This window comes from Mercenaria mercenaria, chromosome 6, assembly GCF_021730395.1.
Source record: "Mercenaria mercenaria strain notata chromosome 6, MADL_Memer_1, whole genome shotgun sequence".
NCBI classification, from domain to species: domain Eukaryota; kingdom Metazoa; phylum Mollusca; class Bivalvia; order Venerida; family Veneridae; genus Mercenaria; species Mercenaria mercenaria.
The window spans coordinates 71,904,520-71,922,989 of NC_069366.1; the positions used below are offsets into that span (position 1 = coordinate 71,904,520).

An 18,470-nucleotide genomic window follows, 5' to 3' on the forward strand; every position below is an offset into this window, starting at 1 on the left:
TTCCTCATTCTTACCTTTTAACGAAATATTCCAACATAACGGGAAATCTTCTCAAACGATAACTGGCATCGCAAATGTAAAAGACTCAGCTATTGAGTTATTATACTGAAACTTCAGGCACGTAGGAAGCATTTTTAGAGTGGAGGGGGGCACACATTTCGAAAATCAGTCAACCAGATCTAGAGACTGACCCAGATCAAAGAAACAATACTTTTATCTTGGTTCTTGTTTTGTTTTCTTAGATGGGCTAAAGCTGCATATTTGGCACGGTGTGTGGTAGGCCCATCAAAGACAGTTACAAAACTGCAGGTCACACCTAAAATTGGCTCGCAGTCAAACAAACTGATAAGATGATTACCAAAAGGTAATAACCCTCTCCCCCCCCCCCCCCCCCCCACCCACCCCACGCACACACAAACACACCTGTTCCTACGGCCATGAACTTCTTTATTTTGGACAAATGGATCAATAAATCTTAGTTTGCTTAGAGTGATTCGTGAAAACACATTTTGGTTACACATTAGCTGTATTTTGGATCATATTTTTAACATTATTATACTTTGTAAAGGTTATCATTTTCTAGAGACAATGTATTGTTACTTATTATTCTATTAATAAATTATAGAAAGAAGCGGTTACAACATGAGATTAGTCTCAAGAATAGCCTTTACAAAAGTTCAAAGAGTGACGGTCCTAACCGCACAGTGGGAAAAGATGATGACAACTTAAATACATCATTAGAGAGTGAACTCCCAAGTCGTGTTACAGCAAAGGCTAACAACGACAATATATTATTAAGTGAGCTGTTACAGAGTCAAATCCCAAGAAGTACCGCGGCACACGCTGACGAAAATTTAAGCGGAATTTTACAGAGTAACGTTTATGGTTTGAACGTGGGTAACGCTGACATCGATTACGTAACCGAACCGAGTGTTCACACTAACTCTGTAGCGGTTCATGATTTCGTAAACGAACCGGGTGTTCGCACTGTCTCGGTTACGGTTCATAATTACGTAGACACCAATTACGACGAACTAGTAAGTCAGCGTGTAGATGAACATAGCTACGTTCCACTGACAACGTAACCTACATCAAACGATGGCTTTCTTATGCTTACAGTTTATAAACTTCATTATCCAGATTGTTATCTAAGTTGTCATGACTACCACAGCACAGGCAAAGACTGGAGCTGCATTTAAGACACACAGGCCTATTTTCAAAATATGAAAATCAAGTTTTGAATCTTTTTAAAATACACGCAAATCTAAATACATTTAAAACAAATCTATGTATACTTTATTGTAAATAAACGTGACTATTAGTTATTAGCATCTGAAGTGTTGTTATCAAAAAGATATAGTGATAAGAAATATACATCACTCCATATGTAGCATAAATATAAAAGAGATATAATTCAACTGATTCTTTTACTATTTTCTTTCACTTTACATTAATTAAAAAGTTTATGGATTACTAAACAGAAGCCTAATGAAGATGAAAATAAAAAATAATAACAGTGTAGTACCTTGCCTTATAACAGAGATTTTCAACTTACACCGACGTGGACTGTTTAAAACGGACAGCGGAAAATTTACGCAGTGAGGAGTTTCTCAAAACACTTAAAAATATAATAGATAAGGGTAGATTTCTTGGAAGCACAGACCACCACAAATACCGCCTCAGAGTCAGGCAGTTGCAATGTAGGCCCACAACAAAAAGAAGCTGTAATGGGAAAATATTACAGGCTTCTAAAATCCAACAAGTAGATCTACATTTTAAACTTATGCAAAATATAGATAGAGTAGAAGGAATGGGTAAGAGGCAGAAAGTGGGTTGGGGAGGGGTTGACGGGAAAAGTAGAACAAGGATAAATATGCAAAGGGAAGCTTCCTTCCTTAAACACAGTTATACTACAACTTAAACCACTGTAGCGCAGACATTCATGTACCAAAGACAAACACACATAACCACAGAAACTCACTAATATAGATAAATAGACAAGTAAGATATAAAACCACTGTAGCGCACCGCCCAAGACACACAGACGCACAAGCACACATATAGCTCTACGCAGGAAAGAAAACAGAAATCGGGCACCGGCTTAGGATTCTGGATGCCACAATTAAGGTTGGCACGAAAACATACTCATAGTTAAGGAGTAGGGGCTGCAAAAACAAGGGAGCGCAATTGCAAGGGAAAAGGTTGGGGCGATAGGGGGGAGTGAGGAGAAAGAGGAAAGAAACGATAACAAAAAACAAGACAACATACGCAACACAAAATACAAGACAGCCAGGTCGACAAGTTGAAAATAGCGGCAAGTATAGTGAGTAGAGAAACTAACCTATATAAAGGAAACTGGGGGTAATACGCGTTTAGAGCATGCTAACAAGGTTCACAAGAAGGAAAGCACACGTGCGGTGTATATGTCTCTTACGTCTTAAGCAATTCATGCTTTCACTGTAAAAATCAAAGTCTATTATGAAATCCTATGCTTCTGAACAGTTTCTAAACTAATACAGACCCTACCGCAACTTATAATCACAATTTTCAATTATCAATTTTTGTTATTAGACCCGGTATACTGGCTTAACTTTTGTATGACGTCACATCGTCATGATGGGGATGTACCTCAGGCTGCATCTTACGGGGTATATATTTCTCAATTCATTCGGTTTGCTAGAGCGTGTAGTCATGTAAAGGATTTCAATGAACGCAATCAATACAAATAAACTTGTTCGACAAGGCTGCCGTAATTACAAATTACGTAAATAGTTTGCTTAATTTTACTATCGTAATTCTGATTTAGTTTTAAAATACAATAGCAATCTAAAGATACTTCTGCGAGAAGGTATTTCTAAACCCGTTTCTTATGGGGATGTGGTTTACAAACTTCGTAAGATCTTTGGTTATGGTAGTTTTCCTATTCCATTTAGTAAAATCTTTAATGTTTCATAAGAAGAGGTTACGACCAAACTGTTTTGAGACAAACCGAATGTTTAGTGTTCAACCCGTTTACAGTTGGACAATACGCTTCCCTCTTTGATTGTGTCTGACGGAAGAGGGGGAGGACTCTATGATAAGCAGTTTTTAAATTTTTTTCTTAGTTTATATTAATTTGTTTTAGCTCGATTGTGATGAAAGCTTTAAGCTTATTGTAACCAATCTCTAGTCCGCTACCGGGAAAAACCAGTACGGGTGCGCACCAAAAACCAGTTTAAGCTCCCCAGTGGTGTTTCTGACACTGACCGCTCCAAGGCGGTGTTCCACTGTGTTTCTTTATTTATTCGTTCTCTCTCTCTCTCTCTCCCCCCTCTCTCTCTCTCTCTCTCTCTCTCTCTCTCTCTCTCTCTCTCTCTCTCTCTCTCTCTCTCTCTCTCTCTCTCTGTGTGTGTGTTCTGAGTGCTTTGTCTCACTATTTCCCTCTGGTCAGATTGCTCTGTGTCTGTTCAAGTAGAGGATGAATTTGGCGCCTTTGAACGTGTTTATCTTGAAAAGGGCGCCATATAAATCTGGTACAATAATAATAATAATAATAACAATAATAATAATAATAATAATAATAATAACAATAATAATAATTACACGTGTATACATACATACATACAATATACAAGTGTGATTCATCACCAGCTTTCAAAAAAGTAAGCTAACGGAATGTTTTTCCTTTATGAGCAAGTATCTACGTCATGGTATTTGTTGATTCAGACGAATGTCGGATTCAACAAAACGATAATATGTTATACTATTACTTATGCATGACGAATTGTTTTAATCATTGAACTTTGGTGATACTCATGTGAAATTAATTTCCGTGTAAGTCTAAGTCATACTTTCTGAATTATTCGAGTTACAGTACAGAGGCCAAATGAAAAAGTATCAACACAGATTTATCATGACACGAGACGCATGCTTCAAGCCCTCTAGAATCGACTGACGGAAAAAACGCAGCTATTTAACATTTCAATTGAATGGACTCCATTATCTTGAAAGCAACACTGAGCCAGAGACCAGGCCTTACGAGTGCCACTGATGAATACTCTGAAAGCAACACTGAGCCGGAGACCAGGCCTTACGAGTGCCACTTATGAATACTCTGAAAGCAACACTGAGCCGGAGACCAAGCCTTACCATTAAGCCGGAGTCTATGCTTTACGAGTGCCACTGATGAATACTCTGCTTAATGGAAGGATTCAACCACTTAATAAAATTTACAGCAACATCCTTTTGAAGCTTAAAAAGCAGTATAGCATATATGGTCAACTCAATTTCATGGAATCAGTCCACAAGAGTTTTCCAAATTATGAAACTGAAACATACAAGGCCGGAAAAAATAACACTCAATTTAAGTTTGCCTTATTTTGTCATTAACAGTTACTTAGGAAATATAGTTTTTTGATTGATTACAAATCGAAGGAAATATGACTGTTTTTTTTTTCACTTGCATATCGAAAATTATTCAAACAATAGAAATCATGGTGAAGTTTTGGAATAATCTGAGTTTGGTATTATGTTTGATGTTTTATGAGGTGGTGCAATGTAAGTAATTCATTTTTAAAAATGCAATCGATTAAAACAATCTATATTAAAGTTTAACAGTGAGTATCTTTCAAACTATTTTATATTTAGACATTCACTTCAATGTGGAACATCATCATCAAATATCTCTAATTTTATTAAAAACATATATGAATTAATTGTGTAAGTTGAGACACATTCATATTTAAATGTCCTTTGGTAATATTCTATTGTGTGTATATATATATATAAACTTCCAATTGTTAAGTTGTACGGCAAACTCATACTGTATTAAGCTATTCAATGGGTTCTGTCCCCTAGAAATTTTTGAAAACAGGCATGAAATGGTGGCCTCTGGTTCATTTTAAGGTCTAAATTTGATAGGGGGCTAAGGTTCCCTGAAAATTTTTGAAATACAAATAAGAAATGGTGGCATCTGTTAAAAGTAGGCATGCAGAATGTGGTTTGTAAATCGTTGGCTTTCTTAAAATATTATTTTCAATACAGCTAAACAGCCATTTGGTTACGTAGGATGTTACGTAATGAGCACATTTGGAAAAAACATCACGACAGAGATGACGCGAGAAAACCATGGCACGTACTGTATTAACGTTTGCAAGACGTTAATGTACAGATATGCTGGTACACATGTGAATTAGTGCTGATAATTTAATGAAGAAATAGCTGTGTTATTGTATTTTAGTATAAATCAAGAGAGTTTACTAGATACCAATCTGAAAAGCATTGCAGAAGGCAGTGATTTTGAAAAATTACAAGTTAAAATTACATTCATCTTTGTATTTATATCATGGCTGCATCTGCTTTTCTCTGCAAAGGTTTTATACGTAATTAGAAAATTAAAAGTAGTTATAACTAAAACAGAATAATAAAATAAACAAAAAATATACTGAACTGTCCAACACTCGCTACCAATGTCTGTGAAGATGTGCAATGAAAAATACATAATGTTGTATTGTAATTATATATTTCATGCTTTTCGGAATAGAAATATGTTTAAACTAGAATACATAATAGTATAGTTGTTTGAATAAATTGAATCATAAAGCGGAAGTTCGACTCATAATTTTGTAAGCGTAACGCTTCAGTTAACAACTGTAATCAAGCTTGGTGGGGTATCAAAGATCAGTCTTGGGTAACAATAATTACAAGACAGCTAGGCCTACTTTTTTCAGGGTATATATTGTAAATGTGGCCATACTATCCGAAGTCATTCCAAACGAACAGATTGTACATTTGTATGCGCAGGACTGAGGAATGAATTCTGTGGGGGCTTAAAAAGCATGTCAGTATATGATATAAGTAGTAAGTATGCATTGTAACATAAAAGTAATAATATTTAATTTAACAGAGATATTTTGACTTCTACAAATAGTTTTGGCTACTGAACGACAGTGTGTTTAATTAGGAAATAATATATCTCATTCAATGATGAATAAAATAATTGTTTCGAATTCAAATAAGAAGGAATTATATCACGAGGGCGGAGCCCGAGAGATATAATAATACGAATCTGAACGAAAAACTCAATTCTACAATGTATTCTGACAATTCTGTCTCAGGTGTACAATATAATCTGACGATTCTAACTCAGGTGTAAAATGTATTCTTAAATAACTCTAACTCAGGTGTAAAATGTATTTTAACAATGGTTCTAACTCAGATGTTCAATGTATTTTAACAATTCTTACTCAGTTCTACAATGTATTCTGACAATTCCGTGTCAGGTGTACAATGTATTCAATTCTGTCTAAGGAATACAATGTGTTCTGACGATTTTAACTCAGGTGTTAAATGTATTCTGAAAAAAATTCTAACTCCGGTGTAAAATATATTTTGACAATATTTCTAACTCAGATACACAATGTATTCTGGCAATTCTAGCCCGGGTGGACATCCATTTGGTGAACCTGAATGAACCTTTTCGCAGCTAGGAAAGTGCGTTGTTTTCCCTCAAATTTGTTACATTGTCAACTTAAACCATGCTCTGCTTCCTGTTTTTATATTACAGTAGAAACGACAACTGTTACACCAAAGACAACTGCAACTCATATTGCGGTTCCAAACATTACCTTGATAATATCGACTGACACGATAGAAGAGTTAACTGAACCAACCACTCGGAATGAAAGTAAAAAGAACTCCATCTATTTCTACTTGTATAAAGAAAATTGTATTTGCTACAACTCAATAAATACTAATATCAGCATGTTCTTTAGCCCTACTCATGATTGACACGATTGATTCTGCATTTGCGACCAGTGTAAAACATAATCAGCCTACACAGATGGACAAGTTCATTATATTATATTATATTATATTATATTATATTATATTATATTATATTATATTATATTATATTATATTATAAAAATGTAGCTGGTAAGCTATACCTGGTACATACATCTGAGTGTTGAAAAAGTTTGATAATTTGGTCAGATTTTCGGTACGTGCATTTCCTTTTCTTGGATGCATTGCAGTGACTCTATTTGTCCCATTTTAAGAATGTACTGCATGTGAGAAGTATTGCCTGAGTATTCACAGATGCCTGAATTAAACTTTGTGGCAGTTATTATACAATTGAAAAAAAAGACACTTTTTCATTTTTTTTGTCTCCATCCATTATTAAAATGATTTCATGCATTTAAAAGGCCTGCATTTGTTCTTACCAGATGCATTATTACATACCAGGACTTTAATAACACATTATCTAAAGTGCTGTAATTGACCAATTCTAATGTGCATTTCTCTGTTAAAACACTCTTATGCTAGAATGGCGTCAGGTTAACGTGCAGTGACGTCAAAGTTTTTTGCTGCGACTAAGAAAGAGAGCGCGTCTATATTTCATCTGCTATTTAAGATTAAGGGCATAGTCGAATCGAAATAATTTACAGCAAAAGAGTGTTTTAACACTATTTATACACTCGGGCGGTAATACGTCGTACAAAGAGTTTCACTCGGGCTGCGCCCTCGTGCAATTATAACGCCCGACGTATAACCGCCCATCGTGCATAAATAGTGATAAAGCACTCTTTTGCTATAGATTATTTCTAAAATAAAGATTGCTTTGATTCGAATCTTGAGCTCAAAATGATTAACAATAAGAACGAGGTACTTGTCATCGGACATCATACGCCTATATTCCAATTTCTTTCCCGAGTATTCATCTTGAACCTCATCATTACAATTTAAACAAGTATTTTAGAGCTTTTGCCACCACGTTACTAATCAAATCACAAATTTGAATTTTAATAAAATGCTCCCCAGTACTCGTATACTAAGTTTGATTTAAACGTGCAGACTTTACTGAATACTTTGGTTTTCACAGTAACCTCCACACTAGAGACTACTGATGTAATGTCAACAACTGAAAAGAACAATGTTGTCACGGAACTGCTCTATCAATGTATATTTAAAGTTAGTCCTGTTTGAAAGTATCAGTATTTACACAAAACAGTTTGATAATGAAAACGGTCTGACGATATTGTTATCTGTGTCAAACCCCTAAGATCATGTTGAAGAGTATCTTTTCTGGATAAGTTAGAATAAAGCCAGTATCAGGAATACAGAAATGTAAACCAAACCTTAGATAAGTAATAGCCCTTGAATGAATTTGATTAAACTCACTAACAACGTAAGTACCTGCCATGATTCTGAATAAAAAATATAAGCTTGAAATTTGTAGAATTTTTCTGTCATGTTAAGATATTTCATAAATAAAAACACGTGACACTGCATTATGTTTACACTGTAATAGTAAATAAATATAAGTATAAAAGCCGTGAAAAATCGAACCAGTAGCTCTGTTGAGTGACACTCAGTATTTAAAGGGAAACTAGTTATTCTTCTCACATACCTTGTGTAACACCTGAAATGATCCATTCTGTTGGGTTTAAGGTATTAGGTCACTAATAGAGAACCTCCTTTTTGAAGAGTATTCAATTCCTACAATAAACCTACTTTTACTGCAATTCTTAGGGGGGCGTAGGTTCAAGCCCTACTGGGACCAAATTTTTTTTCCTTATTTTCCTTTTTTTCGAGTAAGTTTTTACTTCTTTCAAGACTTATTATTGATTTCTTGTACAAAAATGGAAAAAGATTAATCTTATAAGCGATTTCTTGGTGTTCAAAGTTAATTTACTACTAAAACAGAAGGGGTAGGGTTACACATCTTTAAAAATATTGAGTTAAACGCGGTGAAAGTTCTCTATTTTGCTTTCACTCTTAGTTTATTTATTGTGGAAGAAATTTAGGTAGGTTTTACGTCTGCACTAAGGTTATTTTCAAATGGAGTAAGCAAAATTCAAAACTGAAACACGGCATTCGACCTTATTTTTTCAATGTTGAAGTGTGAATTCTGTCCCATTAAATCTGTTTACTTGAGGCACCATAGAAAAAATGATATTGACATTTTTATTTTGTGTTTTATAATTGTTTACCAATAGTTTGATGTTTCTTTTATTAAAATTAATGATAAAATGAGTTCTCTGCAAACGTTTTGGATAGTGGCTATCACTTTGAAACTTGTCTCTACTTCAGCTTGAGGAGATTCCATAAGTTATACAAAATTTATAAAAAACGGCACGGTAAAAGTTGTTTAAAAATTGCAAAATAGTGCAAAACACGGTTACCTTTCAGAATATACCAAGCAAAGGCCATTTTGTAAACATTACTATTAGTGATCTAATACCTTAATGTCCTACCGACACAATTATTGATCATACGCCGATTCTCTAGGATTTATTGTTGAGAAAGACCTCAGGTGGCCCTCTGTGTATTATTTCATCACGAGCGGGCACCTGCATAGGTAGAACCATCGACCTTTCGTAAGCCAGCTGGATGGCATCCTCACATAAAGCATTCTACGACCCAAGTGAGGCTCAAACCCATACCGATGAGGGGCAAGTGATTTGAAGTCAGCAACCTTAACCACTCGGCCACGGGGGCTCCAACACCTGAAATGAAGTGATGAGAGTAATAAGTATAAGTTATAGGACTTGCTTCACAATCGACCTCAGATAAACACGTATGTACACACCAACCTACTTTCAAATTTTGAAAATAAATTGCCTTTTCAAATGACTTGATAACTAAATGTTTAATCCTACTGATAAGCCTTCACTAACATGTATTTAAGTTATATTAGTGTTGATGTTTCTTTTCAGACAGGACACTTTGTTTTCCAGCAGAAATTTACACGTCGATTCAAGCGGGTGTCATTGTTATTGTAGCTATTGTTGCAGGAGTCATCGTATTGATCCGGAGGTTTTGTTTTTCAGACATAATTATTTCATTTCCTTACTTTACATAGTCTACCGATAGATCACAATATTGGTATTTTAACTTATACAATTTTTCATACATAGACATCTTAATCAGAATTAAGATATTAATTTACAGTCACTGTACCAAAGTGGATTTTAGTTGAACAGATATAAACGCCAACATTAAATCGCTCCTACTGGATGTGTATGGAACGCCAAGATTGCCTTAGCATGATAATCATTAGTTTGTCATGTGCTTTTTTCCAATATTGTCGGTACAATTCATAATTTATTATGTAGATAAAGCAGTTTGTTATGTATATTTACTAGTTTGTCCAGTACATTCGTTAGTTTGTGCTGTACAATTTATAGTTCGTTATGTGCTTTTTCCAATATATTCAGTACAAATCCTAAGTGATGTAGAGAAATCAATTTGTTATGTAAAATTACTAGTTTGTCTAGTAAATTCGCTAGTCTGTGCTTTATATTTGATAATTCGTTATGTGTTTTTTTCCCAATATATTCTGTACAAATCATAATTTGTTATGTAGATGAAGCAGTTTGTTGTATACGTTTACTAGTTTGTGCTGTCCAATTAATAGTTCGTCATGTTTTTTTCCCAATATATTCGGTACAAATCATAATTTGACTTGTAGATAAAGCAGTTTGCTATGTACATTTACCAGTTTGTCCTGTACAAATCATAATTTGTTATGTAGATTTACCAGTTTGTTATATACATTTACTGGTTTGTGCAGTACATTCGGTAGTTTGTGCTGTACAATTACTAGTTCGTCATGTGCATTGTCCAATATATTCGATACAAATCATAATAATGTTATGTAGGTAAAAAAATTTTATGTACATTTACTCGTTTTTGAAGTACATTCGCTAGTTTGTGCCGTGCAAATAACAGTTCGCCATGTGCATTTTCCAAATATTCAGTACAGATCATAATTTGTTATGCAGATAAACCAGTTTGTTTTGTACATTTACTAGTTTGCGCAGTAAATTCGCTATTTCGTTCAATTGTACAGAACAAACTAGTAAATGCACAGCACAAACTATGAAACGTACTGCACAAACTAGTAAATGTACATAATAAACTGATTTTTCTACACAACAAATTTTGATTTGTACTGAATATATTGGAAACTGCACATAGCAAACTATTAATTTTACACAACAAACTAGAAAATGCACAGCACAAACTGCTTTATCCACATAACAAATTATGATTTACACCGAATATATTGGAAAAGCACAGAACAAACTAGCGAATATACTCGACAAACTAGTAAATATACAAAACAAACTGCTTTATCTGCATAACAAATTTTAATTTGAACCGAATATTTAAGAAAAAACACATAACGAACTATTAATTGTACAGCACAAACTAGCGAACGTACTGCACAAACTAGTAAATGTACATAACAAACTGCTCTTAAACGATCTACATAACAAATTATGGTTTGCACAGACTATATTGGAAATTGCACAAAACTATTAATTGTACAGAACAAACTTGAAAATGCACAACACAAACTAAGAAATGTACTACACAAACTAATAGATGTGCTTAACAAACTGCTTTTATTATCTACATAACAAATTATGATTTGCACCGAATATATTCGAAAAAGCACATAACGATCTATTAATTGTACAGCACAAACTCGCGAATGTGCTAGACAAACTAGTAAATGTACATAACAAACAGCTTTATCTACGTAGCAAATTATGTTTTGCACCGAAAATATTGGAAAATGCACATGACAAACTAATAATTATCATGTCAAGGCAGTATAGACGTTCCATAGATGTGAATGTACAATATACTGAGTAAGGTTAGAATAAGGGTTAACAAACTTTAAGTAATGTACATACATGTAACTATGATTATATTATATAGTTTTTCAACGTAGAAAAATGTCACACAAGAAATTAAATAAATGAAATATCAGCAATATGGAAGATATGACTAAACTAATAATGAGGGGGTAACGGGTTTAGGGAAGGAATGCACCTTTTAAACGGCATAATCCACAATACCGTTTAAATTCCTCATTCTTACCTTTTAACGAAATATTCCAACATAACGGGAAATCTTCTCAAACGATAACTGACATCGCAAATGTAAAAGACTCAGCTTATGAGTTATTATACTGAAACTTCAGGCACGTAGGAAGCATTTTTAGAGTGGAGGGGGCACACATTTCGAAAGTCAGTCAAACAGATCTAGAGACTGACCCAGATCAAAGAAACAATGCTTTTATTTTGGTTCTTGTTTTGTTTTCTTAGATGGGCTAAAGCTGCATATTTGGCACGGTGTGTGGTAGGCCCATTTCAGACAGTTACAAAACTGCAGGTCACACCTAAAATTGACTCGCAGTCAAAAAAATTGCTGAGATGATTACCAAAAGGTAATTACCCCCTCCTCCTCCCTCCCCCACGCACACACAAACACACCTGTTCCTACGGCCATGAACTTCTTTATTTTGGACAAATGGATCAATAAATCTTAGTTTGCTTATAGTGATTCGTGAAAACCCATTTTGGTTACACATTAGCTGTATTTTGAATCATATTTTTAACATTATTATACTTTGTAAAGGTTATCATTTTCTAGAGACAATGTATTGTTACTTATTATCCTTTTAATAAATTATAGAAAGAAGCGGTTACAACATGAGATTAGTCTCAAGAATAGCCTTTACAAAAGTTCAAAGAGTGACGGTCCTAACCACACAGTGCGAAACGATGATGACAACTTAAATACATCATTAGAGAGTGAACTCCCAAGTCGTGTTGCAGCAAAGGCTAACAAAGACAATATCTTATTATGTGAGCTGTTACAGAGTCAAATCCCAAGAAGTACCGCGGCACACGCTGACGAAAATTTAAGCGGAATTTTACAGAGTAACGTTCATGGTTTGAACGTGGGTAACGCTGACATCGATTACGTAACCGAACCGAGTGTTCACACTAACTCTGTAGCGGATCATCATTTCGTAAACGAACCGAGTGTTCGCACTGTCTCGGTTACGGTTCATGATTACGTAGACACCAATTACGACGAACTAGTAAGTCAGCGTGTAGACGAACATAGCTACGTTCCACTGACAACGTAACCTACATCAAACGATGGCTTTCTTATGCTTACAGTTTATAAACTTCATTATCCAGATTGTTATCTAAGTTGTCATGACTACCAGAGCACAGGCAAAGACTGGAGCTGCATTTAAGGCACACAGGCCTATTTTCAAAATATGAAAATCAAATTTTGAATCTTTTTAAAATACGCGCAAATTTAAATACATTTAAAACAAATCTATGTATACTTTATTGTAAATAAACGTGACTATTAGTTATTAGCATCTGAAGTGTTGTTATTAAAAAGATATAGTGATAAGAAATATACATCACTCCATATGTAGCATAGATATAAAAGGGATATAATTCAACTGATTTTTTTATTTTTTATCTTTTACTATACATTAATTAAAATGTTTATGGATTACTAAACAGAAGCCCAATGAAGACGAAAATAGAAAATAATAACATTGTAGTACCTTGCCCTATAACAAAGATTTTCAACTTACATCGACCATGGACTGTTTAAAACGGACAGCGGAAAATGTACGCAGTGAGGAGTTTCTCAAAACACTTAAAAATATAATAGATAAGGGTAGACTTCTCGGAAGCACAGAACACCACAAATACAGCCTTAGAGTCAGGCAGTTGCAATGTAGGCCCATAACAAAAAGAACCTGTAATGGGAAAATATTACAGACGGGTTGCTTCTAAAATCCAACAAGTAGATCTATATTTTAAACTTATGCAAAATATAGATAGAGTAGAAGGAATGGGTAGAGAGGCAGAAAGTGGGTTGGGGAGGGGTTGACGGGAAAAGTAGAACAAGGATAAATATGCAAAGGGAAGCTTCGTTCCTTAAACACAGTTATACTACAACTTAAACCACTGTAGCGCAGACATTCATGTACCAAAGACAAACACACATAACCACAGAAACTAACTAATATAGATAAATAGACAGGTAAGATATAACACCACTGTAGCGCACCGCCCAAGACACACAGACGCACAAGCGCACATATAGCTCTATGCAGGAAAGAAAACATAAATCGGGCACCGGCTTAGGATTCTGGCAGTCACAATTAAGGTTGGAACGAAAACATACTCATAGTTAAGCAGTAGGGGCTGCAAAAACAAGGGAGCGCAATTGCAAGGGAAAAGGTTGGGGGCGATAGTGGGGAGTGAGGAGAAAGAGGAAAGAAAGATAACAACAAACAAGGCAACATACGCAACACAAAATACAAGACAGCCAGGTCGACAAGTTGAAAATAGCGGCAAGTATAGTGAGTAGAGAAACTAACCTATATAAAGGAAACTGGGGGTAATACGCGTTTAGAGCATGCTAACAAGGTTCACAAGAAGGAAAGCACACGTGCGGTGTATATGTCTCTTACGTCTTAAGCAATTCATGTCTTCACTGTAAAAACCAAAGCCTATTATGAAATCCTATGCTTCTGAACAGTTTCTAAACTAATACAGACCCTACCGCAACTTATAATCACAATTTTCAACTAGAAAATGCTTTTGTAAAAAAGCGCATGTCTCCCCAAATGCAAAGTCCTATAGGCAAGAAGTCAATAGGGGTCAGGAGCGAAAGTCAAAGAGACACTGATGGTTGGCTGCAATAGGGATCATCTACTTGGCATGTTCAGTCATCCCGCTAAATTTCAACACTCTTGGCCTAGTGTTTCTCAAGTCACTGTTCAGGCTCCTGTGACCTTGACCTTTGATCAAGTGACCTCAAAATAAATAGGGGTCATCTACTCTGCATGTCCAATCATCCTATTAAGTTTCAGCATTGTAGGTCAAGTGGTTCTCAAGTTATTTCCAAAAAATGATTTTACAAGAACAGGCCGCTGTGACCTTGACCTTTAATTGACTGACTCCAAAATCAATAGGGATCATCTACTCTGCATGTTCAATCATCCTATGAAGTTTCAACATTCTGGGTCAAGTGGTTCTCAAGTTATTGATCGGAACTGGTTTTCCATGTTCAGGCCCCTGTGACCTTGACCTTTGACGGAGTGACCCCAAAAACAATAGGGGTCATTTACTCTGTATGAACAATCATCCTATGAAGTTTCAACATTCTGGATCGAGAGGTTCTCAAGTTATTGATTGGAAATGGTTTTCCATGTTCAGGCCCCTGTGGCCTTGACCTTTAACAGAGTGACCCCAAAATCGTTAGGGGTCATCTACTCTGCATGACCAATCATCCTATGAAGTTTCATCATTCTGGATCAAGTGGTTCTCATTTTACTGACCGGAAATGGTTTTCAATGTTCAGGCCCCTGTGGCCTTGACCTTTCACAGAGTGACCCCAAAATCGTTAGAGGTCATCTACTCTGCATGACCAATCATCCTGTAAAGTTTCAACATTCTAGGTCAAGTGGTTCTCAAGTTACTGACCGGAAATGGTTTTCAATGTTCAGGCCCCTGTGACCTTGTCCTTTGATGGAGTGACCCCAAAAACAATAGGGGTCATCTACTTTGCATGTACAATCATCCTATGGTGTTTCAACATTCTGGGTGAAGCAGTTCTCCAGTTATTGATCGGAAATGGTTTTCCATGTTCAGGCCCCTGTGACCTTGACCTTTGACGGAGTGACCCCAAAATCAATAGGAGTCATCTACTCTTCATGATCAATCATCCTGTGAAGTTTCGACATTCTGGGTCAAGTGGTTCCCTAGTTATTGATCGGAAATTGTTTTCAATGTTCAGGCCCCTGTGACCTTGACCTTTGACGGAGTGACCCAAAAATCAATAGGGGTCATCTACTCTTCATGATCAATCATCCTATGAAGTTTCAACATTCTGGGTCAAGTGGTTCTCTAGTTATTGATCGGAAATGGTTTTCAATTTTCAGGCTCCTGTGACCTTGACCTTTGACAGAGTGACCCCAAAATCAATAGGGGTCATCTACTCTTCATGACCAATCATCCTTTGAAGTTTCAACATTCTGGGTCAAGTGGTTCTCTAGTTATTGATCGGAAATGGTTTTCAATGTTCAGGCCCCTGTGACCTTGACCTTTGACAGAGTGACCCCAAAAACAATAGGGGTCGTCTACTCCAGCAGCCCTACAACCCTATAAAGTTTGAAGGTTCTAAGTCAAATGGATCTCCAGTTATAGCTCGGAAATGAAGTGTGACGTACGGACGGACGGACGGACGGACAGGGCAAAAACAATATGTCTCCTGGGGGAGACATAATTATCAATTTTTGTTAATAGACCCGGTATACTGGCTTAACTTTTGTATGACGTCACATCGTCATGATTGCATTTAGTAAAATTTTTAATGTTTCATAAGAAGAGGTTACGACCCAACTGTTCTGAGACAAACCGAATGTTTAGTGTTCTACCCGTTTACAGTTGGACAATACGCTTCCCTCTTTGATTGTGTCTGACGGAAGAGGGGGAGGACTCTATGATAAGCAGTTTTTAATTTTTTTTTTCTTAGTTTATATTAATTTGTTTTAGCTCGATTGTGATGAAAGCTTTAAGCTTATTGTAACCAATCTCTAGTCCGCTTCCAGGAAAAACCAGTACGGGTGCGCACCAAAAACCAGTTTAAGCTCCCCAGTGGTGTTTCTGACACTGACCGCTCCAAGGCGGTGTCCCACTGTGTTTCTTTGTTTATTCGTTCTCTCTCTCTAACTCTCCCCCCTCTCTCTCTGTCTCTCTGTCTCTCTCTCTCTCTCTCTCTCTCTCTCTCTCTCTCTGTGCGTGTGTTCTGAGTGCTTTGTCTCACTATTTCCCTCTGGTCAGATTGCTCTGTGTCTGTACTAGTAGAGGATGAATTTGGCGCCTTTGAACGTGTTTATCTTGAAAAGGGCGCCATATAAATCTGGTACAATAATAATAATAATAATAATAATAATAATAATTGTAATAATAATAATAACAGTAATAATAGTTACACGTGTATACATACATACAATATACAAGTGTGATTCAACACCAGCTTTAAAAAAAGTAAGCTAACGGAATGTTTTTCCTTTATGAGCAAGTATCTACGTCATGGTATTTGTTGATTCAGACGAATGTCGGATTCAACAAAGCGATAATATGTTATACTATTACTTATGCATGACGAATTGTTTTAATCATTGAACTTTGGTGATATTCATGTGAAATTAATTTCCGTGTAAGTCCAAGTCATACTTTCTGAATTATTCGAGTTACAGTACAGAGGCCAAATGAAAAAGTATCAACACAGATTTATCATGACACGAGACACATGCTTCAAGCCCTCTAGAATCGACTGACGGAAAAAAACGCAACTATTTAACATTTAAATTGAATGGACTCCATTATCTTGAAAGCAACACTGAGCCGGAGACCAGGCCTTACGAGTGCCACTGATGAATACTCTGAAAGCAACACTGAGCCGGAGACCAGGCCTTACGAGTGCCACTGATGAATACTCTGAAAGCAACACTGAGCCGGAGACCAGGCCTTACGAGTGCCACTTATGAATACTCTGAAAGCAACACTGAGCCGGAGACCAGGCCTTACGAGTGCCACTTATGAATACTCTGAAAGCAACATTGAGCCGGAGACCAAGCCTTACCACTGAGCCGGAGTCCATGCTTTACGAGTGCCACTGATGAATACTCTGCTTAATGGAAGGATTCAACCACTTAATAAAATCTACAGCAACATCCTTTTGAAAGCTTAAAAAGCAGTAAAGCATATATGGTCAACTCAATTTCATGGAATCAGTCCACAAGAGTTTTCCAAATTATGAAACTAAAACATACAAGTCCGGAAAAAATAAAGTTCTCAATTTAAGTTTGCCTTATTTTGTCATTAAAAGTTACTTAGGGAATATAGTTTTTTTATTGATTACAAATCGAAGGAAATATGACTGTGTTTGTTTTCACTTGCATATCGAAAATTATTCAAACAATAGAAATCATGGTGAAGTTTGGAATAATCTGAGTTTGGCATTATGTTTGATGTTTTATGAGGTGGTGCAATGTAAGTAATTCATTTTTAAAAATGCAATCGATTAAAACAATCTATATTAAAGTTAAACAGTGAGTATCTTTCAAAAATATTTTATATTTAGACATTCACTTCAATGTGGAACATCATCATCAAATATCTCTAATTTTATTAAATATATGAATTAATTGTGTAAGTTGAGACACATTCATATTTAAATGTCCTTTAGTAATATTCTATTGTGTGTATATTTATATATATATATAAACTTCCAGTTGTTAAGTTGTACGGCAAACTCATACTGTATTAAGCTATTCAATTGTTTCTGCCCCCTAGAAATTTTTGAAAACAGGCATGAAATGGTGGCCTCTGGTGCATTTTTAGGTCTAAATTTGAGGAAATAGAGAGGTAACTCCCATTTTGATAGGGGGCTAAGGGTCTCTCTCCCTGAAAATTTTTGAAATACAAGTAAGAAATGGTGGCATCTGTTAAAAGTAGGCATGCAGAATGTGGTTTGTAAATCGTTGGCTGTCTTAAAATATTATTTTCAATACAGCACAACAGCCATTTGGTTACGCAGAATGTTACGAAAAGAGCACATTTGGAAAAAACATCACGACAAAG

At 35.7% G+C, this 18,470-nt stretch overlaps 1 protein-coding gene across 5 annotated transcripts in view; it reads left to right on the forward strand.

Annotated features, from left to right (window-relative positions):
- Positions 1-13,177, forward strand: part of LOC128557835 (uncharacterized) — a 58,926-nt gene extending 45,749 nt beyond the window's left edge. For 3 of the 5 annotated variants that reach the window (XM_053546297.1, XM_053546299.1, XM_053546298.1), the window contains one exon: positions 626-1,331. In XM_053546297.1, the coding sequence (XP_053402272.1) occupies positions 626-1,085 (460 nt within the window). In that variant the 3' untranslated portion in view covers positions 1,086-1,331. Of the gene's footprint in view, positions 1-625; positions 1,332-5,708; positions 5,839-6,544; positions 6,665-7,861; positions 7,940-9,698; positions 9,799-12,471 lie in introns of those variants that run through there. The other 2 variants (XM_053546300.1, XM_053546301.1) reach the window with 2 other exon arrangements.
- Positions 13,178-18,470: the final 5,293 nt, after the last annotated feature.